The 20,782-nt window shown below is 47.1% G+C and overlaps 1 protein-coding gene across 4 annotated transcripts; it reads left to right on the top strand.

The window, feature by feature from the left end:
* The first annotated feature begins 2,225 nt into the window (after positions 1-2,225).
* Positions 2,226-19,500, top strand: ROGDI (rogdi atypical leucine zipper). 4 transcript variants are annotated; one of them, XR_010744810.1, is made up of 12 exons: positions 2,226-2,282; positions 5,348-5,419; positions 7,081-7,163; positions 8,459-8,513; positions 8,983-9,063; positions 11,346-11,441; positions 12,754-12,852; positions 13,338-13,451; positions 14,193-14,242; positions 14,750-14,876; positions 15,366-16,119; positions 19,370-19,500. XR_010744810.1 is itself a non-coding variant. In XM_066330392.1 (11 exons), the coding sequence occupies exons 1-11, from the start codon at positions 2,241-2,243 to the stop codon at positions 15,426-15,428; spliced, it is 882 nt and encodes a 293-aa protein (XP_066186489.1). In that variant the 5' UTR covers positions 2,226-2,240; the 3' UTR covers positions 15,429-16,224. The 4 variants fall into 4 exon arrangements, 2 of the variants coding, with proteins under 2 accessions (XP_066186489.1, XP_066186490.1); XR_010744809.1 differs by lacking the exon at positions 19,370-19,500 and adding an exon at positions 17,211-19,362; XM_066330392.1 differs by lacking the exon at positions 19,370-19,500 and having other exon boundaries at positions 15,366-16,224.
* Positions 19,501-20,782: the final 1,282 nt, after the last annotated feature.

Raw genomic sequence — 20,782 nt, forward strand, 5'->3', positions numbered from 1 at the left:
TATCTCATGAATTATGCATTGAAGGCATCTGAGGGAAGTTGTGGGTTTAGGGGCAGGAGATGAGACTAAAGGAAAAAATCTTTTGGGAGGAAGAAGGAGGTACCCCGTCCCATGTGCAGTTGGCTCAGCACAGTTCAGTGGCATCCCCCACCTGTCCCTGCCCTCTTGGGGCCAGAGTGACAGTGAATGGGTGCGAGTAAAGGTAATGGAGGATCTTCATTAGTTTGCGGTGCCTCTGGGTCCAGAGAGAATGCCGAAGGAGATCTCGAGTCCAGTGACAGGTATTTCATAATGAATTCAAAAGACCATTCCCTAGGCAGCTCATTGCTGCAGGGTTTGTTTGTAGAAATACAGTAGTTCCCGGACTGGAGATGGTTATTTCTGTGGGAGTTGCAGATGTGGACTAGTTCAACACTGTAATTTATCCTGGGAGGGTCTGACTGCAGCTTTCAGCCATTGTCTAGAGTGGGTGTAGAGTGCCTGCAGTGCTGCCTGGACAGCTGTACAGTCACAGGTGTGCCCAGGAGCTCAGATGTGGCTGTGCAGAGGAGGGATGGAAATGGGGGAATCCAGACTGTTCCAGATGCCGGTTGAGATTGCTGTCAGTCTCACTCAGATCCTTGTATTTATGTCTGTAGCCTCTGAACATGGACTTGAGTCTGTTCCTAGGCCTGAGATTTGGGGGAGGGAAGTGGGGGTAAGCAGTGGATTGAGAGATGCTCTAATAAAACTGGCTAGTTAATGTTGTCCTAATATTGTTGACAATTCTGTAAAGTTTCTTTTTATGAAGATTTGTTTTAGCAGTTTGCTTTTTTTTTGACTCCCTCCTTTTTAAAGAGAAAATGTGACACTTGTGAAAAGCTTGTAAGAAAAGCAGTTTCCTTTTTCCTCAATGATAGATCCCATAGTTCATTAAGGTTGTGAATTTTTATTTTCCTGCCTTGTTTTTAATTAACATTTGTCATTCAAAATAGGATGTGTGAAAATGTTTAAATGGCAAAGGTTTTTTTTTTGTTTTGTTTTGTTTTTGGTTTTTTTTTTTGTTTTTTTGTTTTTTGTTTTTTGTGCAATTAACGAAGCTACTGGCAAAAAGAATAAAACCTTTCTTGGTAACAGAATGTTCCTGTGGCATTTTCTAAAGCCTGTGAGAGCTGTCTTGGGGCATTAAGGAAGTATGTGTTCCTCAGAACATTAGAAACTCAGAGCTGCTGAAAATCAAATAATCCTAAAACCAAGTAATCCTTAGAGCACTTCAGTCATTGCCGAAGCCTGGAACTGTTCGGTGGGGCATTACAGAGGATGAGTTTGGATAAATTCCATGCTCTGTGCACAGAGGGCTGCTTGCATCTGGTATGAGAAGAGAATGCTTGGTTTTAATGTCCTGATGTTGATGACAACTTGTGTTTACGATTTGGGCTGGGATATCCATCCTTCTGGCATACGCGTTTTGTTGAGTCCAGTGGAAGATTCTTTTCCATTGCAGGAGGGTGGAAAGAAATGAGCATTAAGGATCCTCTCAACCCCAGCCCTCCCATGAGTCTGTGAACACTAACTCAGCAGTCACTTGGGTATTCTAAGGACATGATCCTTAACTGACACGTTAGCAAGCTCTGAATACTGCTTGTGGATAGACAGTTGAACAGCAGCAGTAGCTGTTGCACTGAGGCGCGAGGATGAAATGAAGTGCAGATGAGAGTGAGTTTCAGGTGCCCGAGGAAGCACTCCTTTTGAGCACTGTTATTAGAAGCAATAGATAGGAAGTCGAGAGCTGTGCTTGCAGCAGGAACTGGGGCTGTTGGAAGCTTTCCCTACCCTGGGCATGAAGGATCATTCCTGTTTCCCACCCTCCGGGGGTTGGTGTGGTGAAGGTGCTATGCCCTCACGTCTCGCTCTCAGTACAGCCGTCGTGAAAGCGAACTCACCGACTTCTCTGCAAAGACCTTACTGCCAGGATAAATGTATTTCTTTTAAGAAGTCACGCGACCTGCACTCGTTTCTGAGTACTCTTACACGCAGCTCGGTTTGATCCTCGCCGATGTGCGCTGGGCTGGAGGCAAGCAGCTCGGACTCACCTTGCCGCAGCGGCAGCCTCCTGCGGTGTGCGGGACGATGGCCCCGCCCTGCCTGACGTCACGCGCGGGGCCCCGCCCTTGCGGCCGGCGGAGGGAGGCGGCGCTGCCCACTCACGCTCTGCTGGGCCGTGCGCGCGGGGTGCCGGGGGCGGGGCTGGCGGTATCGGGATGGCGGCGGCAATGGCGAGCCAAGGAGAGCGGGCGGTGCTGGTGAGTCGGGTCGGCGCTCGGCGGGGCCAGAGCGAGCGGCAGCGGCGTGTCCCTGCGTATGACAGCCCTGCTGGGCCCCTGCAGACTCGTTTTTGCTTGGTCAGGCTCGGGCGGGGAGCCCCGGAATGGCGGCAAGGCCGTCCCCTGCGCCTGGGTCCGGGCCGAGCCCTAGAGCAGCTGCTCTGACTGCAGGCGTTGCCCAAGTTCCTGCCGTGCTGTCGGGTCAGGCTTTCGGGCACCCTTGTCGCCGCGTGGCTCTGAGGCCGCGGCCTCCTCCCGCCTCACCCACCAGCGGCGCCTGGGTCTCTGCCACCGGCGCCGCTCCTCCAGACCGGGCGGGGTGGCAAGGCCGGGGCCGCCCTGCTCCCGTCACAGCGTGAATGTGGCCTTTAGCCTTGGTGTCCCTCTGAACCGCCCCGCACAGGGCGAGTGCCCGAGCCGCCCTAGTGACCTGGTAGCAGCGGGGACCGCGCAAAGCAGTCGTCACTGTGGCCTCCTCGGGACAGGAGCTTCGAGGAATGAAATCTCCGGTCTGGAGAAGGGGTACAGAGATCCGTCGGTCTGGGTGGAAAGCCACATAGGAAAACGAGTTTTTCTAATGCCATTGTTAAAAATGGGCCAGGAGACCTGCTCCTTTGAAAGGCCTTTATTAGTCAGCTCTTTCAAGGGGGAACTCGAGGGGTCGCCTGCGCCGTCGCCGCTCCTATCGCCGTTCTCCTCGCCGTTCTCGTCCGGGCCGCCCCTGAGGATGAGGTGTCAGACGAATCTGCTGTTCTCGCTGCAGTGTCGGGAGTTCCGGCCTCGTGGGAATCTTCAGGAACTCAACTGGGCTCGTGTGGTCTAGGGGTGTCACTGTTTTTCAGTCTCTTTGTGGTCATGGCGAGGCGGCAGAAGCAGAATTCAGTCCTTAGGTAGCTGAGGGTCTTCTTGTTGTTGTAGTGTCTCTATTTTATCTGGATTTTGTGCTGGGTCACGGCTTTTGGGTCCGTTTGTCGGCAACTGCACTTCGGTTTGGAGCGGTGTACCATGGAAGTCCTTGGATTTTCCTATTAGGCGGGGCCGGCAGTTTGAGGAGCCGGGGAACGGCGACAGCCTAGCCCGACGGAAGGGGAAGGGACTCCGGGGTTTTAGAGGGGGTATACAACTTGGAATAAGGTTTTGAGGGTACCAGTTTTGGTACAAACAGCATAACTTTCTTAACAGTCAGGGTACAACTGGCATAACTTTCTTAACCAATGACAGACTGTGTCAAAAATGGGAACCTCTTACATTTTATTCATTTCACCATGGTTTAGAAGAGTATGACCAGCATTCTCCAAAAATACAACTGAGCAGTGCACAGATGTGCGCGAACTTGACCTAGTCCATAATTAATGGGCAGGGGAAAGGAGATTTCTTGCTGTGACTAAAGGGAAGAAAAACACCAATATGTTTGAGTAAAAACACCTGCATGGTGCTGCTGGGTGTTTGAGGTACTAAAGGCATCTGCTGCACCCATGGGATCACCCATGAGTTCCTTTGGGAACCTGGAGAGAGGGCAGACATTCCAGAGTGAAAGAGCTGTAGATCCGTCTTCTGTCTGGTGATCAGTGACAGGATATGAGAGAACAGCATGGAGCTCTGTCAGGGGAGGTTTAGGCTGGATATTTGGAAAAGTTTCTTCACCCAGAGGGTCATCAGGCACTGGAATAGGCTCCCCAGGGCAGTGGTCACAGCACCCTGCCTGACAGATTTTGGGGACGGTTTTGACAACACTCTCAAGCACATGGTAGAATTCTTGTGGCTGTCCTATGCAGACCTCACACTTGATCCTTGGTTCTTGATCCTTGTGGGTGCCTTCCAGTGAAGAACATTCTATGATCAGTACAATTCCTAGAAAGCCAAAACAGGAATAAAGGGTTAAAGTCATTGGTCCTGCACCGAAACTGCTTTAAAGGGTAACAAGGAATCCTGCCTGGCTTTGTAGTGTGTGGCTGCCTTGGATAAATGTTTGCTGAAACAAACCTGACTTTGTCCTATTGGTTGTTGGGATAACTCTTGCGTAAGGTGATGACACATCAGTGGGTTGTTGTGTTCCTCATGATGAACAGGAACCATCTAGCAGAGAAACTGCAAGTTTAAAGTTCTGAGTTGACCATAGCTTGCCTGTTTTTCTGTGGCCAACCTGCTCAGAACTTTCCCCATGGAAAATTTTTCTTACAGGATGGCAAGTGGCTGTCTTTTCTTTGTCCCATGCTTGCTTCTGTTCCCCACTTCTTTGATGACCTGGATGGGGACTCACAGTTTAACAGGAATATTCGATGTGCTTTGAGGGTCTGCTTTATACAGGCTTCTCTGTGGCAGCATCTGATAGAGGCTCAGGGGCCAGAGTCATCATATCTGAACTTGTTCCTTGCTGAATTTGCCCCAGTGATGGGAGTGCCCAGCCTGTGTCCCCCTCCACCACCTCCTTTTCAGTTTAACTTGTTTTGGTTTTAGACTGCTATTGCTTGGGGAAATGCTGGAGATGGGACAGGGGATGATCATTTTAGTTTTTATTTTTGTTTCTCACCACCTAATTAGCAACAAATTATCTGCAAGTTGATTCAGTTTTGCCTGTGCCAGGAGTTGGTAATGGATCTCCCTAGCTTTATCTTGGCCCGTGATCTTATTTACTCCCCTGACCCATTGAGGAAGGGGCAGTGAGGGAGGCTGAGTGTGGGTCTGGCAGCCAAGTGAGTCCATCCCAACAGCTTAAAAGAGTACCCCAGTTTTTGAAGCAGTAGTATCTTTGCTTTACTCTGAAAGTTGCATTCAGTTCTAGGTTTTTTTGTGCAGTAATTTGTGTGAACGTTGCTTTCTTAAACAAAGTCAGGGCAAGAATGAGGACAGTTCATTGGACTGGAGTGGAGATGTGCAGACTGAGATATTTCAACAAATCAGGAAGAAATATTTTGTTCTCCTTTATTTAAACAGCATGGAAACAGCAGTACACTGAGAGCTTAAATAATTTTTGCATGTGTCTGAGAGATTTGCGTCCAGTGTTTGATGTCTAATAATTCCACTGCTTTCTTCCTGTGACATAGGAAGAAGAATTTAAATGGCTTTTACAAGAAGAGGTTCATGCTGTTTTGAGACAGCTGCAGGATATTTTGAAGGTGAGGTTTATTTTGTCTGAGTTTTGTGTTGTGGCTTTGTTTGAACTCTGTGTAAGGAATGATGATTGGTTTCCCCTGCAGAAAAGAATTTTTGATAGAGACCACACAGAAAGGTCATCCATGTCTGTCCAGTTCTGTCCCCAGTGCTTGCTTGCCCTCTGCTCTTGAGCATTCCCAGTAGAACAGATTTCCCCAAGATTGCTCTGTTCTTGACCCTCTGCTGAGAGCTGCTTTGAAAAGGCACATGGAGGCAGCCAGACCTATCTGCCAGGCATTTGCCTGAGATATGAATGTTCTCTGGAACAGAGAACCTGGATCTGCCTGTAACTCTGATATGTGCTGGTGGAAGCAGGCAACATGGCCTTTAGCTGACAGCTGCTGCTCGTGCAGTAGTTACTGGCATGCACTCTCCTTGTTCAAAATCATCCTTTCCTCAATATACTCACTCCTGTGCTGGTATCTGCCCATTTCAGAGGCCTGATGTTATCGTTAGTATTCAGGAGGGCTCATGTAACAACAAGTAGAACTCCAGTTCTTCAGAGGACTTATGGAAAAGTTTATTGAAAGTCTTATACAGTATACTTTTTATACAGTGTTTCAGTACAATGAGTAGGATCGGTCATTTCGGGCACCACCTTTCTGTAAACATCTCTTCCAGTAAATAAGTTGGAAAAACACCAGGTGCTAGGAGGAGGATATCTACAAGATTGTTTTGGGTTCCTCCTTACGATTTCCCAGGCCAGACTGAGAGAGTTCTGTACTTGACTTTCCCACAGGCTTCAAGCTTCTGCCTGGAGCGTAAAAGTCCCTGTTCTGACCACTGTCAGTTCCCACATGATGTGTTCAGCTGAACCAGATGGGCAGCACTTTTCTCACCTTCTCCAGTCTGAGCATGTGCTGCCAGGCTGACTGTTTCCAGGCAGCCAGTGAGGAACTGGCCAAAGGGACTTGTGTCAGAATACACTGTGTGTCTGTGTCTGCTGGGTCAGTGTTCAACAGGCCCAACCTCTTCACACTCTCTGGTATTGGGAGGTTATGGAATGATGGAAGAGGAGGGCCAAAAATGTGGAGGTGAGGGGCAAGTACCAGAGCAGATACGAGTGCCATAGTGCTGACTCAGAGCCCCAGGACTGGAGTCAGTAGCAGATGACAATAGACTGCAATACCTGTATATATAGTACCTGTTTTGAAGAATTTATTATAGTTTTGAGGGTGAAGTGTGTAAAGGGCAGTCGCCAACCAGTATAACTAGGCGATGGGCTGGAGAGGGCTGGTTTTCACTCTAGACTTTCTTCATGTGTAAAGACCAGCTGTGATAAGGGGCAGCACCATGGTGCCTGAGGGTGTGCAGAGCCGAGCTGTCGGGTGCTGCTCCTTCTGTGGGCAGCTTGGAGATCCTGCTGGCACTGCCCAGCTCCAGGGTGTGGGATTTCCAGATGCCTTTCACTATGGGTGGCGTGCGCTGAGCCTTCTCGTGGGCTTCACCAGTCGTGCAGTAGGATGAAATCCAAGTGCTCTGCTTGGTGGGCTTCAGGAGGCTGGCAGATGTGACTGCTTCGTATTCAGCCCCTTACTGGTGTCCACATTATCTTTGTTTCTGCCTCATGGTGTGCTGGGCCCAGTCAAAAGCTCCAGCACTTACTGTGTCCTCTCTTGGGCAGGAGGCCTCCTACCGCTTTGCCTTGCCCACCAGTGGCTCTGGAGGAGCTTTTAAGCAGGAGAACTTTGTTCTAAGCACATCAAGGTAAGTGGTGATGGTCAGTGGGTCACTTCCCTCTGCAGCAAAGAGTGCAGATCCTGAAAGATCTGTGGTGAAGGGGTTTGCAGAAGCCCTGATGTAATGGGTTTTTTTAGTAGGAGATTTTGCCTTAAGGAAAACAAACTAACTCTCACAGCAGGTAAAGGTAACAGTCTGTAGCTGTGCTCCAGGGCTGCCTGAGCCAGCCTTGTGCCATTTCCTGATGACACCTGTCATGTAGTCACTGATTCCTGACCGCATGCTTGTGTGTTGCCTCAGCGCGGCAGGCAGTTTGCCGAAGAGCATTTTTCTGATTGTGACAGAGGGAGTTACAGTTACAAGACCTGAATTCTGCTCTTGGCTCAGTTTCTGACCCTGACTTTGGAGAAATCATAACCTTTGTCCTAATCTCCCTAAAATAGCAATAGTAAATCTCCTTCACACAAAGCAAACTGAGGTTTGTGCAAAAGATGCTATAGGTATGCAGTTCTTCTGAAATTGATGTCCGTTTTTTGATCCTCAGTGTGACCCTTAGTCTCAGTAGATGCTCTGGCAGAGTTCACAAGCTTGTCACAAAGCAGTTAACCTTAGTCATTAGGAATGTCACAGCACTGAAAGGAATCATGCAGTAATTCTGTACTAAGTTTGAAGGTTGTCTTCTTCAGATCTTTGTTAACGTAATTTAGTTTTCATTTGTTGTTGTAAGGTGGATCTTGCAGTGTTGATCTAAAGAGTCTCTAATATAGTAAAACGTAAGGTATTGCCCAACCAGGTGCTTCAGTCTTCTCCTCACACTGCTCATTGTAGATGTAAGTCATCCTGCAGGACCTTTCAAAGGGTTTGGGGTGTGGGGTTTTTATTTATTTAAGGTTGTCAGGTTTTACTTATTTAGGATCGTTTTTCTTGGAATGGGGTGTGGTTTATAGTTTTCAACTCCTGTAGGAATCATCTAACACTTCAATGTCAGTAATTAATTTATTGTCTTGTGCTTGTGCCTACTAGAGCTGTTTGTAATAGCAACCAAGTCGTTGATAGGTGATAAATGAAATAAGAATGGGATCAGAAATGAAGGTAATATTTTAGGCAGAGCAGTTAGGCTGAGGTGGCCCATAAAGAATATGGCCAAGAACTGGCGACTTGAAAGTGTGTGTGATGTTCAGCTACCAGGCAGAAGTAGTATTCAGATCCTGGGCACAAGGAGCCCGTGTTGGCTACACAGGACGAGGAGGGGAGGTGTTAGACCGGCAGTTTATAGGTGCCTTATATGACGTGTGTTGCTCAGATGTTTCTTCTCTTTCCAGCACAGACCAGCTGAAAGGTGTGATGACGCTGCAGGGAGATGCGCTGTGTCAAGCTGTGAGTACTTACTACACTTCTTGCTTTGTTCTACAGGGAGGGAGGTCACCCTGGTTACATATTACCAGTGATCAGTGTTCTTTGTCAGTTCTGCCTAATTGGCCTAGATGTTTCAGCAACCGTTGGAATTTGCCAAGATCCAGCATCTGACATGCCCTTCTACCACCACCATGTGGTGGTGAAGTCAACTTCCATGGGGATTCCTTGCCTTTACCACCTTTGTTGTGTTATAGCAATTTCCTTGAGGACTTTCTGGGCTGAGGTTATGTGTCATGCCTGGATCCTGATTCACTCAATGCCTTTCAACCTATTCTTGGTATTAACATCATCCTGTGGAAGCACTGAGGTTCTGGCTTGTGCTAGGACTGCAGTTCGCCAGGATGATCTGGAGGAAGGGGATGCAACTGCCAGCCCCTATCTTCTGCATACAGGCATTTCTTGCTCTCATGTGTTTGTTTCTTTTTTCAAGGATGTTAATCTGAAAATGCCCAGAAACAATCAGCTCCTGCATTTTGCATTCCGGGAAGACAAGCAGTGGAAATTGCAGCAGGTACCTGTTGGCACCCATCCATAGCCTCAGTGCTCTCTGAGCAGTAACTTTAGTCTTTCGAGAGAGACTGTTATGTCCGTTCCACATGAGCTACAGTGGTAAAAGCTAAGAGAGGAAGCAGATGCAATTAAATCAGCTAAATTCAGTTGGGGTGCCTGGGTGGGCTCTTTCCAGACACACCAGTTGATCTGAAGGCTGTCTGCATAGCAGTCATGATCCTTTAAAGGTGCCCATGCAGATCTGTCCCATGTCACCCCAGGCTAGTAGGGCAAAGGGCAGCCTCAGGGGCTGTGAATAGCTTGCTCTCATTCTCTTACAGATGTATATGTTTATACTGAGAACAAATTATTGTGTTCCAGTAGTATGTCTGCGTTCCCTCAGGTTAGGAGTTAAAAGAATGCAGCTATCCAGAGCCAGAATCTTTTTCCCGTAATTTTGCTGGGACATACCTGATTTCAGGACCTGACCTAGTGTCTGAAGGCACGGTTGTCCTCAATTAGCTTGTCACAGCTGAGTAGGTTGGAGGAAAATGGATTCAGTGTATTTCCTTGTGCCACAGCTCAGGTTTTCTAGGTGATGAGTGCATTTGGCATTGACTGCAGTTCCCAAAGTCTGCTGTAGTAGTGAAAGCTCTACCTAATAACTTTGTAGAAATCTAGAAAATTGTGTACTTGGGATGTTAATACGATTGAGTTTGCTTATGCCTTGCAACAAAGCAAGGAAGTTTTGTGAGAGCACTCAGCAGTGCCTCCTCTTTTGTGGCTGTTTTGTACTGCCGTCTGGTTGATAGACTTCTACCAGCTTTTATGGAAAACAGCTTCCTTTATTTACTGGCATTATGTGTTCTAAGGTTGTCAGATATGAAGTGTGAGTGCCTAAAGGATTGACCACAAAAGCGTTTAAAGTTGTTATATGGTGATCTTTGGCATGTCTGAATTAAAAATTAGCATCTCAAGGGAGTGTCTTATCTTAATGAATGATGTCAGTTGGAGTTTTGTTTCTCTGTACAAAGTGAAGTCATGGATAAGAAGTTGTAGTGTAGGCACGAGGAACACAAGTGCAGGTACATAAATTTTGAAGAACTTGATTAGCAAACAAAGTAAAGTCAAGGGGGAGCATGAGTGAAGCAAACCACAGCAGCAGGGTTGGCATCGCTTGGTTGGGTAGTTGTGCCAGGAGGAGTTTGGCTTGCTCAGAAGCCTCTGTGAGATTTAAAGGCTGGACGTGGTGATACTTGGAGATGCCCAAATACCTGTAGTCTCTCTGCAGTCTGACAGTGGACTTAGCATGGTCGCTCTTTTCTCTTTGGCCTCTAATGCAAGGGCTTTCTATGAGCAGGGGTGTTCTCTGTTCCCTGAGCTCTGCATTAGAAGGAACCAGAGCCAGGTCTATCCCAGGGACACTTCTACAAGGATATAGAGCTGGGAGCTGTGACTTCTGGAGGGTATTGTAAATACATGAAACTACAAATACCCCAAGCTGTGTTGCCCATCTCCCAGCAGAAACTTCTCGTACAGGCTTCTCCGCTTCTTGCACCCTCTAATTTACATCCTTGCGCTTGTTTTTCAATTTTCATGTTGCTGCCTGAAACTGAACACAAGTCAGCGTCTCCCAGGGCCGTTGTCTTCCTCTAGTTTGTCCTTGCTCCCATGAAAGCAAGGATACATCTATCAACCTTGCTTTTTATAAGTGTGTTCCTCTTGCTGGAGAGGAACTCCAGCCAGCTGTGTCCTGAGTCTGGTCTAGTCCCACACAATGGCACAGCTTCTTGGTGCTGGAGATAACTCTCCATCCCACAGTTTTACTTTAGAAGGCCTCTGGGATACTGACAGAGACACTTTTTCTAATACAGAAATCAGTGCTCGCTGCTCATTGACGTAGTTTGTTTTAGCTGTGATAGCATGAAATCATTGTTCATGATGCTAGAGCTGACTGCTCTGTATGCCACTAGCAGTGAGAATTCCTACCAAGCGGTTGTGGCCGGAGTGCTCCCAGGATAAGAGTGCCTGACGTCACTTCAGGACAGGAGCAGTATCTGTACTGACAGTCCAGGTTGTAGCTGTCAAACTGTTCTGTATCTCCAGTCCATGAGTGGAGAACCCAGTAATGCTTCTGGGCGGCAGTGGTAGATTTGTGTTAAATAGTGTCTGATATTTCGACATGGCATTACATTTGAGAAGACACCATTCTTAAGGTCAGTGAGATAATGGGGGCAACTTTACTTCCCAGCACATGTTACTACGGACTGTTTCTTTCATAGGGCTGCATTTGTACCTTTGCAGATCCAGGATGCTAGAAACCATGTGAACCAAGCCATTTACCTGCTTATGAACAGAGATGTGAACTACCAGTTCAAAACAGGCTTGGAGGTGCTCAAGGTGAGGAGAAAGCCCCTGCTGCTTGGGTAGGAAAATGCATTTTTCTTCCCTTAATTTGTTGTTTTAAACACAGTTAATGCACATTACTGTGCATTACTGAGTCTCTTAGTGGAAACAGACCTCACAGTTGTATCCATATCAAGAAGTGTCCGTGTGACCTCTTATTTTATATGAATCTGTACTAGTTTCGCATTAGTAACAAAGCTGTACATCCTGGTGAACAGTAATCTGAGCAGTTAGTGCTGTGTTACACACCAGTGATAATCTGGGAGGATATTCCTTGATCTTCTGTGTATGATGTTGTTACATAACTTACTCTCTTCGTTGATCAGTGCTGCTGGCAAGAGCAGCAGCGAGGCAGCTGTCAGTAAACAGAAGGTGACAGTACTCATTGATTTACTGACAGTCTGAAAATGACTTCTCTCTTGCCGGTAGTATTTTCTGGGGTCTAATACAGAGCAGCTGCTGCAAGGCAGCGAAGCCTAACCTTCTGCTTGGAAACGCTCTCTGAAGGCACCAGAATTTCAGCTTGCTCATTAGAATCCATCACAACATCAGTCATGAGTAAACTAAACCTTTTTAGCTTCCATATGGGCAAGGGCTGCTCATAGGAAGAAACTACGTAATAAAACTATTTCCTTTTACTTTCAAGTTGGAAGTAAGGGGAGATGTTAATCATGATACAAAGTGCCTTCATCTTAGCAGTCATGAGCTCTTACAACAGACGTGTTGCTTCTCCCTTTTTTTCTGGAAGATGAAGTCTGCCTGAATAGAGCCTTTGAACTGTGGATTCTGGCAGGATGGCCTCAGAGTGAGCTAGTTCTTTTTTTCTACTGCCTCGCTCATAGCTGGTTATGAACAGAGGGAGCCCATTGTGCTCCCTCATGTGCTGTGCTGCATGTGTACATGCAGCAGTTGTACCTGTGATGTGGGGATAGGGAGACGGAGAATGTAGCTTGTTTCTTCTTTAATGCCTGTTCTTCTGAAGAGCTGATGATGAGTTTGTTGATGCCTGTGTGGCATCAGTAATTGATCTTACGTTGGATTGGTATTCTTGTCATGATTAGCTGTTCTCATCTGTGCTGGTATTGAACATTCCTGACCTGTCTCATAAGTCTCTGATGGTGGTAACAGTGGAACTGCATTTATGTGGGAGCCATCCTTTCCCAATAATTTCCTGAATTCCTGGAAGGATGAGGGATAGTGGCAGTTGTTGTTTTACCACTTGAAGGAGGTTTTGGGATTCTGCAGCACACTGTCCAGAGCTGTCAAGGAATCACACTCACCAGTGGTTCTGTACATTGTCTTGTAGCTTATGGATGCTGTGATGTTACAGCTCTCCAGAGCCCGAAATCGACTAACCACTCCTGCCACTCTGACCCTACCAGAAATTGCCTCCAGTGGTCTCACAGTAAGTATGTGGTGATCTAGATCTTAATACAGATCTGGCAGCATTACAACAGTTTGCATACTGGGTTGCATCCTGGTGTAAGTGGGTTTCTGAACTGTCTCCCGAGGCAGAACTGCAAGTGCAAATCTTGAGTGGTTTTGACTGCTCTTGTATCTTCCTCTGGGAATGCAGATGACTTGGGCATGAGAACTCTGGTTCTCTGAGAGTAAGTTCTGTTCTCTGCCAAGGAGTCTTGTCCAGGGATTATATGCCCTTGTGAACAATGCTCCATCCTCTCTTGTCAGTGTCATGCACATACCATTTGATCAAGGGCAGCGAGAGCAGCAATCGTTGCCTGCAGCTGCTCGGTCTTTGTTCCTCTCCTAATTTTTGGGGGTTTTTTTTTGCCATGGGGTAATTGTAGTGTGGTTTGGGAAAACGGAATGATTTCCCAGCATTAGAAATTATGATCCTTTCACTGACAAAGAAACTAATTTTCTTGACAGAAAATGTTCACCCCTGCACTGCCTCCAGACATCCTTGTGAATTTCTATATTAACCTGAACAAGCTGTGCCTCACTGTGTACCAGCTCCATGTGCTGCAACCCAGCACAACCAAGGTGATGCCTGCTATCTCCTGAGCCTTGTTTAGTTTCCTCTCCTTAAGTCCCACTGTGAGGAGATCATACTGCTTGCTACCTGTGCAGTGTTATGTTAAGAAGATAATGCAGAAATAAATTCACCTGGTGCTATGTGTCTGTGTTTAGATCTGCTGCACACAGAACACTGGCTCTAAATCTGGTTTGGGGCTTGGCTGCTTAGCCTAGAAGAGCATAGCAGTGCTCTGGAGTAAGCCATTTTTTACCAAATACTTTATATGTAGTTTGATAATTTAGTGTAATTTTGAAAGGACATAGTTACATTGATCCAGTTTACATCAGAGTAGCATCTTGGTTTTCCTAATAGAGTTTTGATGGATACTTTTCTGCTTCAAAGGTTGCATGGGTCAACTTGATGTCCTGTAGAAACAGCATCAAACTCTTAAGCTTTATGACATGCAGTCCTTCCATAAGGAAAATTTTCCTAAAACTCTATTTTTTGTTTTTCTTCTGGATTTTCTCATCTTATTTCTGTAGTGATAAAATTTGTAGCTACATTGAACTCAGCCAATGTGTAGAATTTCTTTCATGAAGGAGCAGGAAGGGTTCTAACAAAAGGGATTCCATATTGATGGAGTGTCCAGGCAAATAGAGCGTGGGTGTTTCTTGATGTCAGGCTACTGAAAGTGTAAACCTTAAATGTCTTTCTTTTAAGTGGTTTGTTGACCACATCAAAATCCTAATTACCTTTTCCTTCTCTAGAACTTCAAGCCTGCTGGAGGGTCTGTTTTGCACAACCCTGGGGCCGCATTGTAAGTACAGGCACTACAAGGGTACTGTACCTGGATAGCAGGTGTTGTATGTCTTGAGGGTGAAATCCAAACAGCTGTGTGCAATTTCACTTGTAGCATCTCCAAAGTGGAGAAGCTGGACTGAGTCACTTGCTGTGCCTGTGAATGCTTTGTTGTGTCTCTTTAATGACTTGGTCCTAAAGGCCAGAATATGTGAGTTTCCAGGATTCAGCCCGTCTAGACAGTGCCATGAGTATATCTAAAGATGAGTTTACAACAAAAATGAATGTTATTGGCTTTGCCATCTGCATTCCCTGCCTCTGTGCCTATCTGGAATGAATTCCTACCGTCACCCTTTAGCTTAACTATAAATCTGGTCAGAGGTGGACTTCAGTGTTTGCATTCTGTAACTTTGCCAGGTGCTGATTTAAATGTGATAGAAATCATCATAATCTCTCTATGGAAATGTAGGATGGTTGAGTTTTATGCTGTTATGTGTGAAGCTGTGTTCTTTTCCCCCACCTCCAGTGAGTTTGGCAGCCAGCGATATGAAGTCAGCCATGTCCATAAAGTGGAATGTGTTGTCCCATGGTTAAATGATGCCCTTGTCTTCTTCACAGTTTCACTGCAGCTTTGCCAGCAACTGAAAGACAAGGTAATGGCCTTGAAAAAGGGGCTTTGTTTTTAACTCTGGATTTTGAGAGGACCACAGATCTGATGTGATGTTATTCTGTTCAGCTTGCTGAAAATAAGGGATGAGTCAGTGTTCTGGAGCCAGGGAGCTGGCTGGCACTGCCCAGCAAACAGCCATAGGACAAGTATAGTGGTGTGGCAGATGTCTGCTGAGCTGATGACTAGATGGAAAGGAGCAAGTGGACGCTTCTGCATTCTCAGTCATGAGGTGGATGAGAGGAAACAAGCAACCTAGATTCCAATAGATTGATGCTCAGTTCCAGCTCTGCAACTGCCACCTTGAGGAAGTAACTTTGTGCTCCTTGAGGCACAGCAGCAGCAAACCTGCCTTTCAGTAGTGCGATGCTGAAGTGTGTAGTGCTGTGAAGCTAAGTCCTCCCTCACGCATTATGTTCTCTTTTTGTGGTCCCAGGGGTATAGGAACTTACCTGCTTCTGTTCTTGCTTTCCAGATCTCCGTTTTTCTCCAGTTACTGGAACTACAGGCCATATTAATTCTCTGTGGAATGATCTAATCCATTACAGTACTTCCAGTGTGTCTCTCTGTTCTCTCATGCCAGTTGAGTCCAGGTCAGCCTGAGGAGTGCTGGTGTTCGCTGCTAGATGCCCTGCACAGGGCAGGGTCAGTGTACCCAGAGACACGGCTTAAGTAGCCTTGTCTGGGATTGCTGCATAAGGAGGGCCCCAAGTAACGCTGGGTGGTTGGCAGGAATTTCCAGTGGTCTTTCTTGTGCGTTGTGTGGCTCACACTTCCCAAGCTCCTGATGAGTTACACAGGTCTCTTAAAAGGGATAGATGCTCTGGACCACCCTCACTAACTAGAACTGTGCGTTGTGCTGTAACTAACTCCTTGACTGTGAAGTAGCTAGGAAGGGGGTAAAACAACTAACTTAACACACCTCTTAAAAAGTATGGCATGTTGCTCCATGGAGTGAAATACATTTCTGTCATCTGGTCCAGCTGTGCTTATAACTAACCCTGAGTGACTCCCTCCGCTGCCTGTTACTGATTCCCCTCTTACTTGCTCTTACTTGCTGCTGTTTGAATTCTTTCCCCCATCATCCAGCATCAGTGTGATTATTTTTTCCTAAGCCCTAGTTGGGCCAATTGGTCTTTTCCAGGTTTAGTATCTTGTTTTCACTGCCAGCCTTTGAAGTTGCCTTGGTGTACCTTCTGCAGTCTTTCATCTTGTTAATTAAATGCAAAGTGAGTACCACATTGCTACTATGATTCCCTGCCTGTGGATGCTACAATGTGTAACTCATCTCTTTAGCCTCTGCTAACTGTGAAATAAAGACCCTCATACCTGCAGTGCTCATGTGGGCTGTGAAAAAATGAATATCTGAGATTCTGTGCTCTCTCACAAGTGAGTGGCTGTTCTTGGTTATGCATGCTGGATTGTCTTTTGCGTTACTGGAGAGGAGAGTAGTGGAGGCACTACTAGCTGGGCAGCTCTTCAAAGGCTGAGCCTATTTGCATAGCCTCAGCCCAATGCTGTCTAATACTTGAATATTATCTTGTCTTGGTTTAAAAGACAGGTTCAGGGCCTCCCTTCTGAATGGAGAATTCAAATCCCCTCCCTCCAAATGACTATAATTTAGAAAATTAAAGGAGCTTTCTGACAGAGGTATGAGTGTAGGAATAACAGTTGTTTCCTAGTATGTATAACAAAGCAAACAAAAACAACTACAGCATTAATAACAAAACAGTACCAAGAACGTTGAGGGCTCTGCTTCACAAAACCCAGGGGCGTTTGGTCTTGGTGCAGGACTCTGAGATCACCAGGCTGGAACAGTGGAAAGGCAGGCCAGGGGCGGGTGTCCCGGCAGGGCAGGGCGTTGCAGGGTCACACTGCCGCAAAAAGAGCAGTGCTGAAGAAGCCATGACGACGGGGCAGGGCTGGCCCAGCTCTAGCAGGGCAGGCAAAGGCGCTCAGAATTCCAGGGCACACGAGCAGATGATGGTAGATTTCCCAGGACTGGACTTCCTGGTGACAGTGAACTTCTACCGCAGCAACAAGCCTGACCGTCCTGTCTCCGATGCCAAGAGCAAGAGAGTGAAGCTGCCTCCAGCTCTGTCCTTTACCAGCCCCAAAAACTCGCTTTATCTCCCCCTCTGAGAGAACTCCTCTGAGAGTGCTACAGCTCCTCTCCTTTGTACCCTTGTTCTGCCCGAGTACCTATAAGCACCCAGTAGTTAGTTCCCTAGCAACTTTATGGGGAAAATTCTGTAAGTGGAAAAAAAAGAAATCTAACCCCCAACATACCTGAAGTAGTTTTCCAAACATGCCTTGACAGTCACATTTGGAAGAGGAACTCAGAATGCGGTGGATTGGCTCATAGAGTCATTCAGAACATCTCTGGCAGAGTGGGAAGTACCCAGGTCTCTGTTCAGGATCTTCTCAGGAAGATCCACATGGCTTGCCCACATGGCTGTGTTGCCCTTGGACATCTTTTGCAACCGTCTCATACATCTTTCTGTGAACAGGTGTGTAAATCCTCCTGAGTTTCACTTGGTTCTGAATAGCCTTGAGAACGGTGAAAGGGACAGCTGCTCCGACAGAAGGATGATGGGAGGGCATGGGCAGTTGGTTCCTCTCCCACATCTCCTACTCTAGAGCTAGTAGGGGCAGAGGCAATGTGATGGAAGAAGTGGAAATTCACAGGGGTGAGATCCCAATCAGTGGCAAAGTTTGGGCTCAAGAGACCTGGTTTCGCTAATAAGAGTTCTGTAAGGGATTGGCCAAGAGGGACATAGCTGGTGAGGTTAACCAAAAGCCCCACACAGAGACCTACTAGTGGCAGGCAGCATATCATGCTGCAGCCCAGTACAGCCAAGCTAAGGAAGGTCAAGAAAGGTGGTGGATAGACAGCAGTGCTGGGTGGGGTCAACAGAGGCCGTGTGAATCTGACTGGAGAGGAGCAGTGAGAAGAGGCGGGGGACAGGGAGCAGGCAGTCTGCACTCCCTGCTGCTCCCAGGGCTGGTTCTAGGGCAGACGTGACTGAGGATCCCTCTGCTTCATCCGGTAAAGATATCTCATTTGCTGTGCTAGAACACAGGTCTGGTAGCTATATCCTGCCAGGCAGACCAGTGTTGTCTTCAGCCTGAGCAGATCAAACACTGCTTAGTCTTGCAGCAGGCACAGATGTTGGGGTGTTGGGTGTTCCTGCCTTCCTCACTTCCTACTATCCTGCCTTCCCCGAGGCTCCTCCCACACTGACCAGGCTCCCCAGGGAATGCTTAAGGCCCCAAAGCTGCCACAGCTCCAGGAGCCTTTGCACACCGCTCCCAGGGATACACAGGCTGGGGTGTTCTGGAGGATATATCTGCAGGGCCAGGGCCTGGATTCGATGATTCCGCTATGTCTTCTTCCCATCTCAGCCCCTTCTGCAATTCTCACCCTTCGGCTTGGCTTTTGTGCCCCAGAAGACACTGGCAGAAGCTGGTGAGGGCAGGGCAGCCCAGTGCAGCAGCTCCAGCGTTTCCTTGTCTGTGACACCACCGTGGTGGGAGCCCCAATGTTTCGCTCTCTCTGTGACAGCACAGTGGTGGCAGCCACAGCATTCCCCTCTCTGTGATTCCAGAGTGGTGGCAACCCCAGTGTTCCCTCCCTGCAGCCACTCCAAGGGAAGCATCCAGAGCCACGTCCAGTCAACCAAATTGGCTGGCCACTGAGCACCTCCAGTCTGAGCTGATGTGATTTCCTCTGCAGACAGCTTGGGGAAGGTCCCCCTGTCCACCTCCACAGTGCCACAGACAAGTGTCGAGTTACAGAGCTCTGCCCAGAGCTAACAAGGGGCCTTTGACTAATAGAAAACAAAAAAAAATCCCAAGAGCAGGAGAACTCCCCCACAGTAGACCTGTTCCATCCTTCAGTCATTACACCATCATGCACACAGTACCTGAGACTGCAAAAACTGAGGATTCATTGAGCTCCTTTGCAGGAAAAGCAGGTTTAGGACAGACCCTCAGTAGGCCAGTTCTCAGCTGAGCAGAAACGGCACTTTTGGCTTCTGCAGGGCCCTTGGAAAGTGCAAGGGCCAGAGTCTCAGGCCACAGGAGAGAAAAAGGCTCTGAATTGCCTGCCCCTGGCACATAAACCCTATTCCCGGGTTGCTTACCACACAGGATTCCTCTGGAGGACTCCAGAAAGCTGACAGTCAGCTCTGGTCCAGTTGTGTTTCCTGGCCTAAAGCTGCCTGGGAGAAGAAATATAGGGTAATCTCCTGTGCACAATCCCTTCTGGCCCAGGGCACCGTGCCGGGGAGGTCTTTGCGTGCCGAGGCTTGGCTGCAACCACGGAACCCCTAGCTCAGGACCGGCTTTCCTGCTTAGCCAGACCCACTGTGTATTTTTAAATATGTATTTATTTCTTATTTTGTTTTATTTTATTTTTTCATGTTTTCTTTATTCCTTTTTTTCTCCTTTCTCTTTCTTACCCCGACTATGTGGAAGTTTGGCTGTTGTCAAGAAAGAAGAAAAATGGCCTCCGTGCCTGCTGGACGTCTGGATATAACTGAGAGTGCAGTTAGCAAAACCTCTCTGTTTTCTGCTGAAATAAAAACCTGAACGGAGAAAGCTGTGAACACCCTGGTGCCATTTTTTTCCTTCCAGCCCCCGAACAGGTCGTGTTCTACCCATGCACAGTGTTACCAGCAGTGACTGGATGTCGAGGTGTATTTCAGATGTCGCAATAAAACAAAGTCGACATTTTATTTTGTAACTCTCTGAACCTCATTGTTGATTAGCCAAGAAATCCTAAGCGAAGCAAACAAAAACCCCAAAACCAAAACAAAACCCCTCACAAACACCTCCCCTCCCAAGAAAAAAACAAAGAAAGAGATAGGTCAATATTATTTAAATAAAAATTAAATCTTTACCCCTTAGAAAACCAGGCTCCTTAATTCTAATTAATTGTGGTTCTAATGCTTTAGGTTAATGAATTCATATAGTTTAAAATATAAACAAATAAACACGATTAAAAAATAAATACAAACATACAAAAATAAAAGTAACAAGTAATACTCCCGCTCTCACACTCGGGGTGGCAGCAGCTGCAGGTGCGAGTTGTCGCAGGACGGTGAGGGGACAGGGCGGCCCCAGGTGAGAGCTGTAAATGGGGATGAGCGGGAGGTTCCTGCCGGGGCCGGTTTAAGTGGGAGTAGTCCATTCAGGCAGTGAGCTGCGGGAGGTGCCTGCTGCCCTCCTGGCTGTGGTTTATGGAACGCCGGTGGCAGCCTCTCCGGAGCCTGCAGGAGCACGTGGATGTGGAGCGTTCCTTCCCGAGGTGCTGCGGAATAAACCTCTGTGCCCCGCAGCACCAGGTAAGCCCATGTGGCTTTTTGCGGGGCGGGGGCTTTTTTCCCTTTGCAGCTTCGTCTTGCCGAGTCCTTCTTGGTGCTCCCGGAAAAAAAAAAAAAAAAAAAAAAAAAAAAGAGTTAAGAGGATGAAAGGAGCTCAAATTGAGTGAAGAAACGTCTCTTCCGTTTTTGTCTGTGTTAAAACGGGGGGGGGGAGGCGGAATCTGTCTTCACCTGGGATTTTAGTACATAGTGGTGCTTACCTGTGGTTTTTATTCAATGTTGCATTCTTTGGTGGTTTATAGCGTTTTATTTGGGGTTTTTTGGTATTATTTGTTATGCACAGTTTGGTTTTGAATGGAGTTAACTTTTTGGGTGGATTTCTATTGAGGCAGAACTAATTAAAGGAGCTTTCTTTGATGGATGTCTGACATGTGTTATTCTTTGTTTATTGTATGTATAGATCCAGGTTGAGTACATTCAGTCTAGCTGGTTGAAGTTTGGGTGTTATGTTAGATGTAGCTTTTTATTTTTAAGGCTTTCTGTGTTTAGTGGTTTGTTAATATTT

This window comes from Sylvia atricapilla, chromosome 15 (genome assembly GCF_009819655.1).
Source record: "Sylvia atricapilla isolate bSylAtr1 chromosome 15, bSylAtr1.pri, whole genome shotgun sequence".
In the NCBI taxonomy this organism is placed as follows: domain Eukaryota; kingdom Metazoa; phylum Chordata; class Aves; order Passeriformes; family Sylviidae; genus Sylvia; species Sylvia atricapilla.